This window comes from Pseudorasbora parva, chromosome 10 (assembly GCF_024679245.1).
Source record: "Pseudorasbora parva isolate DD20220531a chromosome 10, ASM2467924v1, whole genome shotgun sequence".
Classification (NCBI taxonomy): Eukaryota; Metazoa; Chordata; class Actinopteri; order Cypriniformes; family Gobionidae; genus Pseudorasbora; species Pseudorasbora parva.
Window position 1 is genome coordinate 21344505 of NC_090181.1, and position 14376 is coordinate 21358880.

Here is a 14376-nt window from a genome sequence, read left to right on the forward strand (position 1 = left end):
GTTCTTCTGGAAAATTCTCCTCTCTGCTCTCCACAGAGAAATGCTGGAGCTCTGTCAGAGTGACTATCACGTTCTTGGTCACCTCCCTGACCAAAGGCCCTACACCACTGATCTTTTAGTTTGGCTGGCCAGTGCTAGGAAAAGTCTTGGTGGTTTCAAACTTCATCCATTTATGGATGATGGAGGCCACTCATTGGGACCTTCAATGCTGCAGATATTTTTCTGTACCCTTCCTCAGATCTGTGCCTCAATACGATCCTGTCTCGGAGTTCTACAGATAATTCCTTGGACTTCATGTCTTGGTTTGTTGTCTGACATGCACTGTTAAAGGAATACTCCACCGCTCCACCGCATTCATTAGGTACCAAACAGAGATCAAGTTAGACGCGACCAAACACTTCCACGTTTTCCCTATTTAAATACAGTTACACACGAATAGCTGAACGACCAAGTATGGTGACACAAAATAAAATGCTTTTCTAAGAGTGTTAAAAGGATAACTATAATGCTATATAATATATAACAATAATTCGTTTTCTGTCGATGAATGCATCCAAACAGTTGCTCACCTGTCTGATAAAACACATAATAAAGAATATTTGGTGTTTCCATGGTTTTTACAAAATAAAACCTGAAATTGAGGGTAACACAGGTAGGCCTATGATATGTCATTGAGTGATAGGCGACACATGTGGCCTGGTTTAAATTGCATATTTCTCTGGATTTAAACATTCTTGGAAACATTTGGGATAATGTAAGTGCACACGTCAACAAAATGTACACTAAACTAAAAATAAACACTATTCTATTCAAGTAGTTTTTGGATATTTTAATCCCAAAATTTTATTATGCCAGTTAATCCAGAACTGAATTTGACACCGTGAATTCCAGTGATGTTATTTGTCCTCCGCATCACTAGAGGGCGAGAAACCAACCGGTAGTGGTGAACAAAACAGTCAAAAGTCAAAGGGTACAAGCAAGATGGCGTCGAGTAAACGTGTTCTTTATGTTGGTAAGAAAAGCATCAACAATTATAATAAAAATAACAAACCTTTCGTTTTCATATTGCACTGGTTTAATCATACAGCTACTTATGTTTAGTGATGCGATTTCGGTTATCAGCTGTAGCCGGGAAAGCACCAAAAAATGAAATATGAGCTTAAATTGAACGGTCAATGAGTTTTAAAATGAAATATTTAAATTCAGTGGAATATGTCTTGTTTTGCTCAGGGGGTCTTGCGGAGGAGGTGGATGAGAAAGTGCTGCACGCTGCGTTCATTCCCTTCGGCGACATCACGGATATTCAGATCCCTTTAGATTATGAGACGGGTAACAAACACGCATAAATCAAAATACACTCCCATCATCGTTATGACTCCAAACACACTTTAACACATAATCAACGGAAACAGTTTTACGACTTGAACATACGACAAAAATATCGCACATCATGTTTGACTCTTTTTGTCCACAGAGAAACACAGGGGATTTGCGTTCATCGAGTTTGAGCTGGCAGAGGTGAATACCTACTTGCTAAATCTGTCTTTAACAACGTATATTGGAAAATATTCTTCTTTGGAATTACTTAAACTTGTAATTTGTTTATTTTATTATTAATTAATTCTGGTTCACTTCATGTTGCTTCTCATAGTTCTTCTCAAGTATATTGCACAAGACAAAAAGCTCCTTAAATACACAAATATGTCACTAATTCTGTCTGCCTTTTCCCAGGATGCAGCAGCCGCCATTGATAATATGGTGAGTTAATGAACCACTAATTTCTTTAGTCTCATAACACCCAACACGGTCTGCCAGTCTTCCTCACAGCTTCTGGAGTCTAATCTCTATTCGGCTTTGTTGTCCTGCAGAATGAGTCGGAGCTGTTCGGGAGAACTATCAGAGTGAACATTGCCAAACCCATGAGAATTAAAGAAGGCTCTTCTCGACCAGGTAAGTTTTTTTTTTTCTATAGGTTGCTATGATAAATTCTCACTGATTAATATGCTGTTAACTTGTTAAACCGTGAAACATAAATCAATATTTCATTGCTGCTCTTCTCATAGTGTGGTCTGAAGATGACTGGTTGAAGAAGTTCTCAGGGAAGACTGCTGAGGAGAGTGAGGCGGCAGAGTCAGCTGCGGAATCAGCCAGTACAAACACTCAGGAGGTGGGAATGTCTACATCAAATACATAAATTCTATATTTATTTGATCAAATATACTGAAAATGGTTATATTGTAGTATTATTGCGATTTAAAATAATGGTTTTCATTTTTGAACATACTTTAAACTATAGTATATTTCTGTGATTATTTTTTTCTTACTTTTATTCAGCAAGAATTTAAAAAAGGAACACTCAGGCTTATTTTCCAACTCCCCCCTCCGTGTCTGGAGGTAGCACTTTTAGCATAGCTTAGCATAGATAATTGATTCTGATTAGACCGTTAACATGTCACTGAAAATTTAGCTTTGCATGACAGAAATACATTTCAAGTCTTATTAAAATAGAAAACCATTCATTTAAATTGTTATATTTCACAATATTGCTGTTTTTTCTGTATTTTTCATCCAAAAAATGCAGGCTTGATAAGCATAAGAGATTACTTAAAAAAACATTTTAAAAAATTGTTTCCAAACTTTGACAGGTACTGTATGTTTTTGCTCAGTGTCTGTCTGAGGTTTTGTTTTAGATTTTATATCCTGATTTTTATCATTATTGCGTTCTGATTGGCATTTTGTGTTTCTAAACAGGGAGAGCCTCCAGCGAAAAAAGGCAGAACTAACCCTCAGGTCTACATGGACATCAAGATTGGCAACAAACCTGCAGGTCGACTGCGCTTCCTTCTGCGAGCAGATGTTGTGCCTATGACTGCAGGTCAGACTCAGTAAACCATCTTTAGAGGTTCCGGTTTCTTTTCTGCGTGTTTTAAGACCCTATTTTCCACATGCATTGTGAATGAATAAGCCATGCTCGTTTCATTTTTATTTTCTTGGCCTGATCATTTTGTAATCATTTTGAAAACTGGTGAAATGACAATCACTGACGTATAGGGCTTGACATTAAGTCTCTTCATGTGCTTGTTTCTTTGGACAAGTAAATCTGTCATATAATTTATTCTGAAGCAGTGTTCAGTCAGCTTTGAAATATTTAAATCTGCATATTTGTGATATTTTTACCTTTTATAAAGGGCTAATCTATAATTTCGCTAATCTTATGAAATATAGGCTATGCTTCAGTTTTTATTTTATTTTTTTGTAGTTCTAAATGAATCCTCGTCCAACCCGCAATGGGTTGTGGGCAATATCAGCCGTTAAGAGTGGGCATCGATCAGCACTTTGAATTCGGACTGAAAATAGGGGTGTCTTTGAAATTCTCTTTTCAGATAACATACTCTTATCATGTTATAAATATAAAAAAAGTATGGGTAACACTTTAGTATAATGGTGATTAGTTAATGCATTAACTAACATGAACTAACCATGAGCAGTTCATTTGTTACTGTATTTGTTCATCTTTGTTAACGTTAATAAAAATCCAGCTGTTCATGGTTTGTTCATGTTAGTTCACAGTGCATTAACAAACTGCCAAACTGCTGAAATCATGTGACATTGGCGATCCGAATCATGAATCAATCTGCTGATTCATGAACGTTTGAAAACAAATGCAGTGTTGACAATGCTGAATAAAGTCGATGCTTCAAGGGATTTTTTCGATGCTTCAAGGGATTCTAATGAACTAACTGATGTCACATATGGACTACTTTGATGTTTTTATTTCCTTTCTGGACATGTACAGTATAGTGTGCATACACTTAGATACGCTGTCGGACTAAATGTAAAATAACTTAAACTGTGTTCTGAAGATGAACGGAGGTCTTACGGGTGTGGAACGACATTAGGGTGAGTCATTAATGACATCAATTTCATTTTTGGGTGAACTAACCCTTTAAGTTTCTCTGTTTGAGAGGGGCTCGTTTGTTTCAATTTCTCCTCGAGAAGCTGCGCGATGCCAACAGTGCAATCTTGTTACCGTCAGTTCATTATACGTCTTATTATTCACTATATATATATATATATATATATATATATATACATTTTTTGTTTTTGATCATCTGTTGATCCTTTGTTGTTTTTTGGGTGGGCCAAGTATTAATTTTTTTTCCACAAACTTTCCTTGCTTACCACCTAAACTGCTATGGGAAATTTTTCTCGTGATTAATACTTTTTTTAAAAGTCACTTATTTTCTGGATTATTGTCAGCTTAATGTCTTGGAGGTTTGCAGTACTGCTAACTAAAACATGAGTTGAAAGAAGAGTCTGTGGACGAATGGTTGATAAATGCTCTTAATAGAATTCATATAAGCTTAAAATGGGCTCATACAGTTTAAAATAGTGCATAGCGTTTATTATTCCAAAGCTCGGCTCTGCAATTTACTCCAACGTTGATGAAAATTGATAGATGTCACGCTGTATTTGTAATTTTTTTCTTTTCTTCTGTCCAGTACTTCATAACTATTGGAACAACTATTTTGACTACTGTCCAAAATATTTAAAATCAAGGTTGATGTCTGCCCATCTTTTGCATTCTTTGTGGTTCCCAAAGTTTGGTTTTCATCCAGACAGTAAGATGTACTTGCCTTCTTTTCTTTATTGGCTAGATGGCGGATTTTATTTATTTGGAAGTTCACCAAGCCTCTGGGTATTTCACAATGGCTTGTGGATACTATGTATTTTTTGTAGCTTTAAACGATAAGATGTTCTCTATGCCAGCTGTGGCACTTCCCATGATAAATGTCTTTCCTTTTTTAGAACATATTTTCAAACCCTTTAAACTTTGCCTGTTGACTCGGATTTCTTTGGATCACCTCCTCCCTCCGTGGGTGTATATTTACTTATTTTGTAGTTCTGTATTTTGTAAAAGTATATGAAAAAACAACAGCTGTGGACTGTCTTCTCTAATGTTTAGATTGTCTTTCACTTTCCACAAAAAAAAAAAAATCCAATTAATTGGGGGTGAATGAAAAATTGTTAATGTGTTGATTTAAAAAAAGACAGAACTTTCATTTCATGTTAAAATACAATCAAACATGTCACTTTTGCTTTTGTTTTAAACAACAGCTATCCAGGAAAAAACAATTATGGAAAACCTAACCCTAGAGCACATCTTAGTGGTCATTACATAAAAACACATTAATGCTGATCCGCACATCTCAGCACATTAGCAGTTTGCCAGTGGAATGCTTGGTGCTTTGCTGACTTATATTTTGTTTTTGTTCTGCAGAAAATTTCCGTTGTCTGTGCACACATGAGAAGGGCTTTGGATTCAAGGGGAGCAGCTTTCACAGAATCATCCCTCAGTTTATGTGCCAGGGTGGAGATTTCACCAATCACAACGGCACCGGGGGGAAATCCATATATGGAGGCAAGTTTGAGGATGAGAACTTTGTCCTCAAGCACACAGAACCAGGTGAGACGAGTCCTCAGCTTGAGAGAAGATAGATGTGTGTATGTTTTAAAAGCTTATATCTGTGTATATAGCTGTTTTAACTAACACCCATTTCACACATCCTCCGTTTGCCCATGTTAACAGGTTAGAGCATTCACACACTGCACATGCAGCACAGCCAGTGCGTTTCCGCACTGTGTTTTTGTTGTGCTTCACTGAATTGGTTATATAGTGCTTGGTTTGTGGTCAAGATGAACATGGATTGCCATAAAAATTGAGTAATTTCACCATAAATGCATATAATTAAAGTACACCATTTTTTCAGTCATCTTATTTCTTAAATCCAGGGTAAAGTAAAGATAAGCAAAACACTTTTCAGGAGTTGCAAAAATAACTAATCCATTCAAAATGATATCTAAAGTGTGTTACAACTTACGATATGTTCTAATTTGTTAATATTAGTTAATGTATTAACTAACATGAACAAATACCGTAACAAATGTATTTTTCATCATTAGTTTGTCAGTTAATAAAAATCCAGTTCATCGTTTGTTCTTGTTAGTTCACAGTGCATTAACTAATGTTAACAAATACAACTTTTGATAATAATGTTTTGGTAAATGTTAAAATGAACATTTAAGGTGAATAAATGCTGTGGAAGTATGGTTAATTCTTAGCATGTTAACTAATGAAACCTTATTGTAAAGTGTTACCATTTTAGATGTAATCTTGTGTAAAAGCTGTGAGCTTGTTCTGCTACTGCACTGCATATGCATTGCAAACGGATTGTGCGTGAAAACGGAGTAAACGTTCAGGGTCAGTAAGTATATTTGTTGATGTGTTCCTGTTCTTTGTCTATGCACTTATAGGTCAGCTGTCGATGGCAAACTCTGGTCCCAATACTAACGGCTCTCAGTTCTTCATAACTGTTGATAAGACAGACTGGCTGGATGGGAAACATGTGGTATTTGGAGAACTCGTAGAGGGCATGGATGTACTCCGGGCCATGGAGGTAAGTTGTTGACTCAGGGAGATTAACTCTTTCCCCTCCAAACACAGAATGTTCTGTTATTTGTGAGACCGCTTTCAGGCCAAAAACGTTTTTTCCGGGTTTCAGATCAGATGCTAGATCTAGTACGCATCTTCTGAATGAGTACTGAATCTCCTGATCAAAACACACGTAAGGAAGACGCAGTAAAATGAGTTATCGTATGTAATCATATGCATATGAAAAATAACCTGATCATCAACATTAAACATCATAGAAATCAAAACTGCTCAATGTTATTGAATGAGATGTGGACCCAAGACGAGCTACAGGACTGTGAAGCATCAGGACTCGATCTACTCCGTCTGTGTTTGATCATCGCTCTGGATCTGATCTGAAACTGGCTTTCACAAAAATGTGATTTTTCTCAGCGGTGGCTGGCAACTTCTTTTTTTAAACGCTGGCGGGGAAAGAGTTAAGATTCTGACCATTCAAAAATTGGTAATTTTAAGAATTTTCAATGTTTTTGCAAGACGTTCCTTATGCTCTCCGAAGCGGCATTTGTTTAAAAATACAGTAAAACTTTAATATTGTAAAAATATTACAATTTAATCTTACTAACCCCAGACTTTTCAATAGTAGTGTACAACTGTTTTGTATGTTTAATTTATATATTTTTAAATGCTTTACGTTTAAGATATTCAGATTACTTTTTGTCCTGATTTCTAATGACTTTGTATCTGTACTGTTTCCTCAGGCTCAGGGATCAAAAGATGGCAAAACCAAACAGAAAGTCATCATCTCTAATTGTGGAGAGTATGTGTGAGATCATACTGAGTGTGTCTGTCTGTGTGTTTGTGATGGAGAGAGTGTAAAGAAAAGCTGTTAAATCTTTTTTTTTTTTTGTAGTACTTTGTAAATATTCAAATAAAACTTTTATACATATACTTTTGCTAAACAGTGTCCTGTATTTGTTTTCTAGTTGGATTTTTACATACTGGCTGTTAAATGGGGCTATTATTTAAGTAATATTCAAGTCTTCATGACATATTTGGTGGATTTTATATTCAGAGCATCTGGCAATTTGGTAAAAGTTTGATTTCTTAAATATACAATATATTACGGACTCGATCCTCTAGATGGCATCAGTGCTCCTGGAAAACCTCTGCAGCCGTCACGCCCAACAATGCAGATATTCTGCAAAGAGAGCAGTTAACCGGATAATAAGATCTCTCTAGAAAGAATGTTGAATTCTAATCATCATTAGCATCATGGCATGGTGAATGATGGTTGAGGACCTGGACTATTAACGCTAGGTGTGTGGGGTCAGTCTTAATAAGGAATGACTTTTCTTTCCATCCATCAGTCAGGCGCTTAACCACATGTCAACGTTTCTACAAAGTGTAATGATCACAGAGCTGCATTTACATAATTTTAAAACTAGGTGAAAAATTAAAACGGCTAAAATAATGAACCAGGAAACCAAACGTTTATTTTATTGTAAACACAGAAACATTAGTTTGTGAAATGTTAAACTGACATAGAGCCACTAAAAAGCCATCAAGCCATTTGTTTTAAAAGCATATTAGCTTTATACACATCAGCAAACCACACACCCCTATATGATCAATGTCACAGACACGTTGGTTGCTTTGCCAACAGCATCTCAATCTCAGCTGAATGTCTAAAGAGTTTTCCAGTTACACAATATTAAAAAAAACACTAGATCAGAGTCTCAACTCTGGCCCTTAAAAAACCCTCTTGCAGAGTTTCACGCCAATGTTGATCAAATACATCTGCTTATAACTTTAGTAATCCTGAAGAGCTTGATTAGCATGTTCAGGTGTGTTTGATCAGAGTAGACCAGATCTCGAGGGTCAGAGTTGATGTTCCCGTTTAAACACTTGAAAAGCAAATAGCTGGAAGGGATTTATGGGTAATTTGTCAGTGACCTCAAGATTTTTACTGGAATGGTGTTGTGTATATTTGTTCAGCTTTTTAAAAAGCGATTAAAGCACATTGGGTTGGTTGTCAAAAAGATGAAATCAGCAAAACATTCACATTCAAGTTCATAATCATACCAACATTCATGCACATAGTCAAATTCCCTTAAGTTTATTTCAACAAAATTACACTAAAAAAATCCACATCCTCAAGCCATTATTCATTTCATATTCTCCAGAAGGAGAGGATGTCTGTTCAGAAATGACTAGGGAAATACTGAAGTGTGAACAATTATATTCCAGTAAAATACACCAGGATGCTGAATATCACAATGGGTCTTCACAGACTGCAACATCCAATTTATAAATTACACTAATGCCTCATTACATGCTATGGACACAATATGAATGCTTTGTGATCGTGTCTGTCTCTCTTTAATGGATTTTATCCTGAATTAATAAGACAACACAATAAAAATAAAAATGTCTCCCTTCTGCTCAATTTTACGTGATTTATTACTCAATCTGATGATTAAATGTGTTTCTCAGGGATAAATGTTAATGTATTTGTAACTGTTGTCTCCATTACCAGCAGACTTGCAGAACTGCAGTATGATTATACGTCATAAAACAATAATGATTTATACATATTACGTACAGGAAATGTATTGCTTATGAGAATGTAATTTATTGTAATGTCGTCTGCCTGCAAAATCTTTGGCAAAGGTTCAGTTTTACACCTGTGTGATCCAGTAATATTTGAGTAGCAGCTGTTAAAAAAGTCAAGTGCTTTGTGCTCTTAATGTTTCCCTAATGTTACTTTAATGTTAGTAAAGGTTATGGCTTCTCCTTCAGCTGCTTCAGGATGTTTTGTTTATTGACCCTGGCTCTAACAAAGTTCTGGAAATAAGAGCTTTGTGTGGTTCAAAATCCAAACGATTTTTATATTTACTTATATATATATATATATATATATATATATATATATATATATATATATATATATATATATAATCTGCTGGTAGGAAAAAGGGACTGTGTTCGAAATCGCCCCCTATATCCTCATTCACTATTCCCTAAATTAGTCCACTAATATAGTCCACTTGAGGGAGTGAATTCAGACACTGAGTGAACAGGAAGGGTTGCCACTTTTGTTTGTGCTTGCTGTTGATAATCATTTGTAGATAACTGGCAGCTCCAGTAGTAACAAAAAAAGTATAAATAAATCAATTTAATAATTGAGTAAAAGTTAATTTATACCGGTATAATATTACGCTGTAGCCACATTGGACCAGCGGCTTGAAAATAGATGGATGGATGATTCAGCTGTGGATTCAGCTGTGTGCTATCTTTTGGCGACACGCAGGAATTAATTTGACACACAACCCTCACAGTGCATTATGGGTATTCTCTAGCCGTTGTGCATACATCAGTTTTTCACTTCTTATTGCCGTGCATTGTGGGATTTAACTAATTAACTAACGTCCACTATGATTTTGGACACCACTACAAAAGGCTGTGCCCTCAAATAGTGCCCTGTTTAAGGGTATAGGGGCGATTTCGGACACAGCCACGGCCACATTATTACACCATGTGCTTTCAGTCGTTCATTTGTGCTCTTGATTGCCATTTTTAAGGTTAGTTCACACTATACGACAGAAGCCGACCAACAGCAGCAGAAACATTTTTGGGGTTTAGTCAGTTGTCATCAACTATTCGAGTTTGTCTGTGTTCATGTTCACCGACTGAACATTTAACTGGAGTGTGCTGGGTCATGGAATATCTGCTGATTGTTGTAGCTGGTCAGCATCTGTTGGTGCAGTTTGAACTAGCCTTTATGACAAATGGATATTTAAGTAGTTTTTTTGCAAATTCCTGTGGCAAAGTTCATTCTAAATTACAATCTGATACAAAATGCACAAAAAAAATGAAGGATAAGACTGCACAAATAAGCCATAAATGTACGACTGGGTGGGGCTGTGATTTTAAGGCGCCAAACATACATTTTTTCTTACCATGCAAAGAAACACATTCCAGTTTCAAGCACTACGTGCTGGCTCTTCTCTGCAGAACTTCTCTGTTTAATTTATAAATATTGACCAGGCATTCTCTTTCACAAGGTCAAGAGCGACTCCGAAGGGTCATCCGAGGGATGACATATCCTTCTCATGCAATTCTTCCCCCTCTTTCAGGCAAACTGAGAATGAAAGGGAATAAGATCCCTTTGGCCTCCACAGGTGCTTTTAGAGACTCATCTTTGAATCGACCTCCTTCTTCTTCTACAACAAACTGAAGAGTCTGAGATTTATTCACACAGTAGATGCAATTATCGATGACAGCACATCGAAATGGCAGCGTGCAGCCCTGCTGCTGGGAGGCACAGTCATGCCACATCTTCACGATGGTGTTGTATTTAAAGACGCTGATACCCTGTTCACGGTTAACGTCGAATCGGTAGATGAAGCTCTTGAGAGCCACCATGTCAGTGGATTTTTTCCTGCTGTTATTGTAAGGACACTCCTGCCATTCGTCTCTCTTGGGGTCATATTTCAGCAACCGATAGAACAGAGACCCTCCCGATACGTACAGCTCGCCGTTACACGTAGTGGCTTCGTGAGCTACCGCAAATGCCCCTTTAGGTAAAGGAGCAACCGCCATCCAGCGGTCCATTCGAGGGTCGTACTTCTCCACCGTGAAAAGACATTCACCGCCAATGGCATACAGGTTCCCATCCATTGAGACAAGCTTGAGTTGCGATCGTGCTTGGTTCATGGGTCGGACTTCGCTCCAGCGGTCCGTGATGGGATTGTAGCAGAACACTTTGTCTGAGACTTTGCTTTTCTCCCCAGTTCCCCTGATCCCACCGGCCACAAACAAGTAGTTGTACATGGTACAGATACCGCAGCCCCTGGTGTTGATGTCATCTGGCATGACTGTCAAGGTGTGCCAGTCCTTACTGCTCTTGTTGTAGTAGTAGATCAAGTGATTGTCCTCAAAAGACGTGATGGAGAGGGGACTCTGGGGACGGCTGCTGTTTCTGCTGGGCGGTCTACTTCCTACACGCTCAAACACATCGTTAATTTCCGCCACCATCAGACACTTGCGGGTCTCCATCCGTTTGCGCAGGATGAGATCTCTCTCTGAGCCTGTGAGGCGCCCGTAGACCGCTGGATCTCTCAGAACCTGGAGATAGTTGTCGCTCATGAATCGATAGGCGGTTTCTTTTAGTTCATTTAGTCGTTGCTTTTTGGCGATTGTTAGGATTTCGTAGCAGTTCTCAGGTGTGATCTGTGTGGATATGGTATCAATAGCAGCCTGTACCGCACAGGGCATCTGCAGGATCTTTGCCCCTGTGATGACATCCACAACATTGTCTTTGCCTACGTTCATCTGAGAGGAGTAAACATAATCTACAAGCACAGATAAGGTCTTGTAGCTCATTCCTTTTACCTTCAGGATGTCTCTAGAAAGCCTGGCTTTAAAATAATCACTTTTCTCAGCTAACACTGATTTGTGTGCTTGTAATTTCTGTCCGCCCACTTCTATTACTAAATTCGGCTCTTCTTTTGCAGAGAGAGCTTCTCTTGCCGCAGATCCACTTTGCTTTAGCCCTTGGCTTGGTTCCAGCCCAGTCTGTCCAAACGATGTTCTGTAGCGGGTCTGATCTGCTCCTTCAGAGGAACTTATAAAACATCCCAGGGTTTTCTCAAGTGACCTTGTTTCCTGGGAGCTTGAATAGGAATGATTTCTGTCCTCAGTGGAGGAGACATTTTTGATGTCAAACTGACTCGATAATTTGTCAATTTCCTCCTTGTTCTCTGGTCTGATGCACAGAGAGTGTGCCAAACTGCGAGCTACCTTTGTTCCATTCGTTTCTTCTCTAATATTCGCTTGACTTGAAGATTCACTCATATTTCTCAAACTGAGGTCCAGATTTTGTGCTCTAGTTGAGTTCAGAGGCTGGATGTGCTCTTGAAATCCACTGTCGCTAGATACAGCGTCTTGTGCGTATTCTGCACCTGTTACAGCACCACAGTGTCCCAAACTCCTATTATCAGTCAAGCCTCCTGACGTATTCCACGTACCCTGGAGATCCTGCAGTATTTCCATGCTGGGGATGCCTGTTTTCCCCATAGCTGGGACATTGTTGTTGTTCCCTTCAGCAGGGATAGGTGATTCTGGAGAGTCAGGGTTTGCAGCATGAAATATAATGTCTGCTTGTACTGTGAACATGTTTCTGTCTTGTAGAGCGTTGTTCATCTTTGTGTAGTTGTGATCCACTGTCAATCATTCAGAGCAATACGGACATCTTATTTTGTCAGAAGTTTCTCCTTTGCTGACTGTAGAGCTAAATTAATCCCAATGAGCCTCATGCATGACTGGCAGATCCTAATTATTGGGGTAATGATATTTCAGAGACATTATTGCTGGAATGTAGCCAGATAAGTTATATGTTTGTTCCATTAGAGTAAATTTCACGCAGGTAAACAAGACAAATGAACAGCTTTCCTACATCAAGGGAAGATTGTGTTCTCAGCTCTGGGTCCAAACCTTCCAAGAAAAGAAAACTATGTTATTAATTTACATAAATACAAACACATAACCCACATTTATATTCCTCAAAGAAACTATCTTATAAGTGAATATACAAATGTACATATTCTTTTTAGGGAAAATCTCATATTTATTCCTTCCAACAAGTGAAATAATCTGCTGTAATGACAGTTATATATATCATAAGCATGCCATGACTTACTGTTCAAATACTCAGATCCACACACAAGCACTAAGACACTAATGCGCATGCGCACTATTCGCAACCACACTGACAGCTTTGAGGATTAAATCTTAAAGACGCCGAGAAATAGAGATTTTTTCGTACCTTTAGTAAATAGTCTGTCATTACAGTCGTTGCATAACTCGATTTATAGATTTGATAGACAAAGGTACAAAGTCAAATAGAGAAATGACTGATAACGCCGAGGAAAAGATGAGGCAGTTTCAGACAGATAAAGTAACGTTAGTCTCTGAAATAATAAGATTGACCACATTATACATGATTCAATAAATAAGGCTTTAAAATCTTAGTACCAAGCGATAAATGGCAGAATTTATTTGAGGAAATCATTAACACAAAGCGTTATTATGTAAGTCAGTGACTGTCTATCTAATGCACCGCGCTGCAGGGAGTCTAACGTTACCCATTTGTTTGCTTGTGTCTCCAAATGTAGACCACTTACCCATTCATGTAAATGTAGGCTACTATCCATCCCATATTGTAATAAAACGGCAGTTCAGTAAGAACTTATCTTCCTCAGCCTCATCCTCGACCAACTGTATGCGTCTGAAAGCCTCGACAGGAGAATTGGCGTCCACAAATTATCATTAACGTTACCTCAATAAAGCGGATGAAACGAAATATATTCCACAGAAGCGATCCTGTGCTCCGGATCTGATCGACACACCTCTCCGCCTTTGGAGCGCTTTGCAATATTTTGGATTTTACGGTGAACTGAGGTAGTTATTGATCTAAACCACACCCCCGTTTGTGTTCAGTGCTCACCCTCTACACACACATCATCAGCTGCTGATCAAATCCGCGGTAAGCGCGCGACGTTCCTGCACACTCGACGCGCGCGCCGCGGCCAAATGAAGGATGTTGCGCAACGGGCTACGGGAACTCCCAACGCATTTGAACGTTTATTGCATAAAACACTTTATGTCTTGCTAAAGCTGCATTCACGAGTTTAATTGAATGTTTTAAAACTGCATTATGCTCTCATAAAATGTGGTAGTGATTTTCTAAAGCAGATAAAAACATACTATTCTATATAAATTTGACAAAGATTAGGAACATGTTTCATGTCAGGCTTTACTCAAAAGACCATACTTTTTTAAGAAAAAGTGAAAAAGAAATGGCTTCATCTGGCCTTCTCAAATGTGGTGAAGTTTTATGAGCACATTAGAGAGGACCATTATTCTCCATCCTGATATTATGG

The 14376-nt window shown here is 38.0% G+C and overlaps 2 protein-coding genes across 2 annotated transcripts; one reads left to right on the plus strand and one right to left on the minus strand.

Moving 5' to 3' along the window:
- The first annotated feature begins 929 nt into the window (after positions 1–929).
- ppie (peptidylprolyl isomerase E (cyclophilin E)) lies at positions 930–7385 on the plus strand. The gene is made up of 10 exons (XM_067455473.1): positions 930–1012; positions 1231–1329; positions 1475–1518; positions 1732–1758; positions 1869–1950; positions 2064–2167; positions 2752–2875; positions 5282–5467; positions 6316–6458; positions 7192–7385. Exons 1-10 carry the CDS (start codon positions 982–984, stop codon positions 7258–7260), a joined length of 909 nt encoding a protein of 302 aa, XP_067311574.1. The 5' UTR covers positions 930–981; the 3' UTR covers positions 7261–7385.
- Positions 7386–9370: 1985 nt separating this feature from the next.
- LOC137091237 (kelch repeat and BTB domain-containing protein 11) lies at positions 9371–14067 on the minus strand. The gene is made up of 2 exons (XM_067455478.1): positions 13618–14067; positions 9371–12928 (listed from the first exon to the last, which is right to left on the minus strand). The coding sequence occupies exon 2, from the start codon at positions 12635–12637 to the stop codon at positions 10544–10546; it is 2094 nt and encodes a 697-aa protein (XP_067311579.1). The 5' UTR covers positions 12638–12928; positions 13618–14067; the 3' UTR covers positions 9371–10543.
- Positions 14068–14376: the final 309 nt, after the last annotated feature.